The 5414-nt window shown below is 51.5% G+C and overlaps 1 protein-coding gene across 1 annotated transcript in view; it reads right to left on the reverse strand.

Moving 5' to 3' along the window:
• Nucleotides 1–4125, reverse strand: part of INPP5A (inositol polyphosphate-5-phosphatase A) — a 188248-nt gene extending 184123 nt beyond the window's left edge. Inside the window, exons 1-2 of the mRNA XM_069101631.1 lie at nucleotides 4081–4125; nucleotides 3789–3830 (exon numbers count right to left, since the gene is read on the reverse strand). Of these exons, the coding sequence (XP_068957732.1) occupies nucleotides 3789–3830; nucleotides 4081–4125 (87 nt within the window). The remainder of the gene's footprint in view (nucleotides 1–3788; nucleotides 3831–4080) is intronic.
• Between the last annotated feature and the right edge of the window lie 1289 nt (nucleotides 4126–5414).

Genomic DNA, 5414 nt, shown 5'->3' on the forward strand with positions numbered 1-5414 from the left:
CTCTGGTCCATTTCACCTCCTGCAGCATCTCTGGTCCATTTCACCTCTGCAGCATCTCTGGTCCATTTCACCTCCTGCAGCATCTCTGGTCCATTTCACCTCTGCAGCATCTCTGGTCCATTTCACCTCCTGCAGCATCTCTGGTCCATTTCACCTCCTGCAGCATCTCTGGTCCATTTCACCTCTGCAGCATCTCTGGTCCATTTCACCTCTGCAGCATCTCCCTACTACATCCCCTTCTCTCCTCTGACCCTGTCCTCACCCTGGGGCAGGCCCACCTTACTGACCCCTCCACCACTGCTTCAGGGAGTTGGGAATCTCCCTTCAGTCCAATCATGCCCCCAGTCCAGCTTCACTCATTGGCAAATTATCTTCCTAAAGCAAAGAACTGATCCTGTCACTCCTCTACTCTATAAACTACAGTGGTTCCCTATCACTCCTGAGATCAAATACAAAAGGTTCTGTTTGGCCTTCAAAGTCCTTCCTAACCTACACCTCTTGCCTTTCTAAGTTCTCTCACACTTTATTTCCTGACTGCATGACCCCAGCTTCCCAGCTATGTCCATCTCTCAGCTCTAGGCCTTCTCTTTGGTCACTGCCCCCAGGCCTAGAGTTCTTCCTCCTAAGCCCTGTTCTCCCCAACTTCTTTCAAGTCCAAACTAAACTCCTTTCACCACAATCCTGTCTGGATCCATTCGAATACAAGGGTCTCCCCTCTGCTAATTATCTCCCATTTATCATGTCTAGAGCTTGTTTGCACAAGGTTTCCTCACTGTCCTTGAACAGATGACTCCCAAAGCCCCTTCTTCAGGTCTGCCCTCTCACCTGACTTCTGAGCTGTGAGAGACAGAAAAGAGTTAAGTTTCCACAGAACTGCTAGAAATTACTGAAGACTGATAAAAGGGAGTTAGCAAACAGCAGGTGGACTCGACCAATCAGAAGGCAGATAATGGCCTTGAGAGACCCTCAGACCAGGATAAGGACTGATCTGGCTTACACCAGTAAGGGTCAATGACCAGGTTGCCCAAATTTGCTACTGTGCTTGCTTAATAAACCTCATGCATATACCCACCCCACATAAAATTAGAGCCTCATTAACTGATTATGGATTGTATGATGAAGGGAAGGGGTCATGCTTGTAACATATCTAGGAGAAATATGTAATGGGCATATGGAGAAGATTGAAACCCTGAAGAGAATGGACCAGTCTGTCCTCTGAAGGGAGATTCCCAACTCAGACTAATAGTAAAAAGCTTTTCTGGCTTCTGTATTCAGCGCTCCCTCTTCCCAAAAAAAGGTGGAGGTTGCTTCTCATCAGAGGTGCTCGATTCCTCTGAATTTCTCCTCTATATACTTCTTTTAATACTCAAATTTCACTATCAATTGTTTTTCTAACATGGGCCCACATCCCACATGTGGCACACCTCACCCTCCAAACCACCACCATCTTCTGACTTTACTCTTGCTGCCTGTAATGCTACCATTCACTCCCCCTGCCCTCCCCAGCCAAAGCCTTCCCTCTGTCCTTTTTTCCTATGCAGTCAGTTACCAAAGCCTCCTGGTTCTTTCTCCATAATATGTCTCTGAGCCTCAGTTAAATCAATTGTTAAACGGGGATGGTAACAGCACTTCCCTCACAAGGCAGACGTGAGGATCCCATAAGATCATATTGGTAAAGCCCTCAGCAAACCATGCAGTTCTCTAAACCACAGCTGTTATCAAGATGGAAACAGCAAGAGCTGATGACCCCTGGGCAGCATGGGGAGAGGGTGGCGGAGCAGAGTAACTCGAGTCCCCTTAGGATGGCAGTGCAGGAAGGAAGTTTGAGGGAGGGGAGGGGCACCCTGGCCATGGGGGTGCAAGGCTGCAGCTCAGAGAAGAGGGAGCCTGGGGCCTCTGCACACAGGCCATCACCAAGGCCAGGGATGCCCAGGGAGCCTCAAAGAGCCCCCACCCTGCTGCAGCTGGAGAAAAAATCCATCACTCGGTCCTTCTTGCTGCCCATCAGCCACCTTTCAAACAGGATCGTGGAGACATCGATCTAAAGCTGAAAAGGACCCCAGAGGTGAGTCAAGTCAACCTCTTCTTTTTGCAGAAGGGGACACTGAGGTTCAGGGGGTTAAGTGACAGGAGTCAGGATTTGAACCCAGGCCCTGGGACACTTCCTGGAATCCCCACACTAGCTGTTACCAACCCCTTTCTAACTCCCTTTTGTGTGTTAGCTTCCCAAAAATGACAGTTCCTTGTGGAAAGGGGAGGCCTGGCTCCTTTGGCTTAATATTCCCGGGGCTTCCTTAACACAATATCTGCAGACAGTGAGAGGGTCCTAAATGCTCACACTCTCCTATGCTCACAGTTACTCCCTCATTCTCTCCCTGTCTGTCTCTGTCTCTCTCTGTCCCTCCCCACCCCCTTTGATCCGTCTGTCTTTCTGTCTCTCTATCTCTGTATCTGTCTCTCTGTATTTGTCTCTTGTCTCTCTTTTCTCTGTCTGTCTCTCTTTTCTCTGTCTCTCTGTCTCTGTCTCTCTTTTCTCTGTCTGTCTCTGTCACTCCCCACCCCCTTGATCCATCTGTCTCTGTCTCTCTGTATCTCTATCTGTTTCTCTTTTCTCTCTCTCTCTTTTCCCTGTCTCTGTCTTTCTGTCACTACCCACCCCCTTTGATCTGTCTGTCTTTCTGTCTGTCTCTCTCTGTATCTCTCTCTTTTCTGTCTGTCTCTCTCTTTTCTGTCTCTCTCTGTATCTGTCTCTCTGCATTTGTCTCTTGTCTCTCTTTTCTCTGTCTCTCTGTCTCTCTGTATCTGTCTCTGTCTCTCTTTTCTGCCTGTTTCTCTCTTTTCTCTGTCTGTCTCTGTCACTCCCCACTCTCCTTGATCCGTCTGTCTCTGTCTCTCTGTATCTCTATCTCTGTTTCTCTTTTCTCTGTCTCTCTCTTTTCCCTGTCTCTGTCTTTCTGTCACTCCCCACCCCCTTTGATATGTCTGGCTTTCTGTCTGTCTCTCTCTGAATCTCCGTCTCTGTCTTCCTGTATCTCTGTCTCTGTCCCTCCCCACCCCCCTTTGATCCATCTATCTTTTTGCCTGTGTCTGTCTGTCTCTGACTCTACCCTGTCTGTGGCCCAGTTCTTTCGTGGCCCATGGACAGCTGGGTTTGCAAACCTCTCACTTTCCTAACCACGCACTCTAGACACACTCCAGTTCACTGGCCTCTTCTTGGGCTCCTGACCACTGCTGGAAAAAGTCACCAAACCACAGGGCCTGGGCCGATGCCCCATTCACAGAAACTCAATGCCAGGGCCCTCAGTGCACATTCTGCTGGGCCAGGCTCTCAATTCCAGCCCATGCCACAGCTGTTCCAAACTGTGCTCCCTCCCCACAGTCCCCGGCACCCCAAATAATACTCTCACGTCACTTCACTGAGGAAACTGAGATTATTGAAACTGAGGAGTTCGGGGGCTCGCCAAGGCCACTCATCCCCTGCTGTTCAGGGCATCATTTAGGATCACGCAATAAAAGTGGCTAAACTGACCCATTAGTACCCCTCAATTCACCAATTCCGAACTGGGCATTTGCCCCAATTAGTTCAAAAACAAGAAAAAAGGGGGGTGAAGAGACATGATAATAACTCATAGTGCAATTCTCTGTCAGAGCCAAGAAGGGTAAACAAAGCAGTACCCAGCCCGACTGAATCATGAAGCACCCACTATGCGCCAGGCCCTGGGTTACGCACCAGGCAGGCAAGAATGAAGAACAAAGGGTGGGGGGTGAACGTGGAGACATCTGCTTACCTGGTAAAATTCGCGAAGCCAATTCTTCTGTAGATTCTCTGGCTGGAAATAAAAAAAAAAAGAAATGGTCAGACCCAGGTGGCCTCACACCAGAAGGCAGCATGAACATAGGTCGTGGGCTCTACAGGATGGGAGCTCCTGGCACCCACCTCCAATGACCCTCTGTGCCTGCCTCCCTCCTCCCTGGCAGGGGTCACACCACTCAAGAAGGTAGGAGGGCATGTCCTGCCCACTCCTTGGGCCCCCAGGCACCAGCACAGAGCTAGGGCTTGGAAGCCTCCCCAGACCTCACCCATAGATCCTTGTCATGCTGTCCTGTGATCCATGACCTGACCATAACCTCGGCCTTTTGTCAGAAAGCCACGTGGCCAGGAGCTGATATTTTACCTCCATTTTTGTCCCCCACCTTGGGAAGGCCTCTGGTACCATAGGCAGGAATGATGCAGGACAAGGGAGGAATGATAAGATGCAAAAAATGGCAGTACAAGATAATGCAAGGATAAGGAGGCCGGGACAGGGTAAGGAGAGGACAGGACGGGGAGGCCGGGACAGGGAGGAGATGGCAGGCCCTCATCAGCACAGATGTAAATGCCTCCTCTCTCCTATAGACTGCTTCCTGTGGGCCTTTCCTCTCCTCTGAGCACAGCAGAGACACGGGAGCTGGCTGGAGCTCAGTGTACCCACGGCGTTACCCAGAAGCCACCACAGCTAATGCCCATTTGAGCTGAGGCAGCAGGAGCGGTACTCCACATGTGCATTTTCTGGCCAAGGACCTGACCAGAGCAGATCACAGAAGATGGCAGCGGCAATAGGGCAAAGCACAGGGACACTAGGGCTGGAGACCATGCATGCGCTGCCTTTGAGAAAGGCACAGGGTCAGACTTGTCTAACTGGGCCGCCGAGGGGGAAGGGGAGGCTGGCCACAGAAGAAGCAGCCGAGGATCAGCTGGCCTGAAGTGGCCTGGCCTGCCTCTGGGGGGCAGCTTAGTGCTGGCTGGGGGCAGGGCACTGTCCTGGGTGCTGGGGGAGACAGAGCCAGAAAACACAGTTCTCCAGGACCGATTTCTTGCTGTTCCTCAACTGCAATACCCCATCCCCATGCCTTTGCACAAGCTGTGCCCCCTGCCTGGAATGCTCTCCCTCTTCCCCCTCCCCCTGCCTTTGAGCTCAGCTCAGGCACCACCTGCAGGAGACCTCTCCTGATGTCAGGAAGACATGCAGACCTCCTACACCTCCAGCACCACACATTATACTCTGATAGAGTGTAAGACCCTTGAGGGCAGAGGCTGCTTCAGCCCAGTCTTTGCACCCCCAGGGCCTGATGCAAGACCTTCCTGGCCCACAAAAGCCCTTAAGAAACTGCTGACCCACTGATTGACTCCTGTGGGTTACAGTGCCATCAGAGAATAATAAAACCTGACCTTCCAGCACTTTGAGGTACCCTAGATCCCTCCCCGGGAGGCAGGGCCCTTCAGCTACGACAGAGTGAGAAACTGAGGCTCAGCTCTGTTCAAATGACCTGCCCAGCTAGGAAGTGTGCCAGGCTGGGCTTGAACCCATCCTGCTGAGGCTTCCTGGTGCCCCCTCGTGGCCTCATTCAGATCTGAGCCTGGCTCCCCACGCCCT

This window comes from Petaurus breviceps, unplaced genomic scaffold (genome assembly GCF_028583685.1).
Source record: "Petaurus breviceps papuanus isolate PSGF00001 unplaced genomic scaffold, PetGlider_PUasm1.0 490, whole genome shotgun sequence".
Taxonomy (NCBI): Eukaryota; Metazoa; Chordata; class Mammalia; order Diprotodontia; family Petauridae; genus Petaurus; species Petaurus breviceps.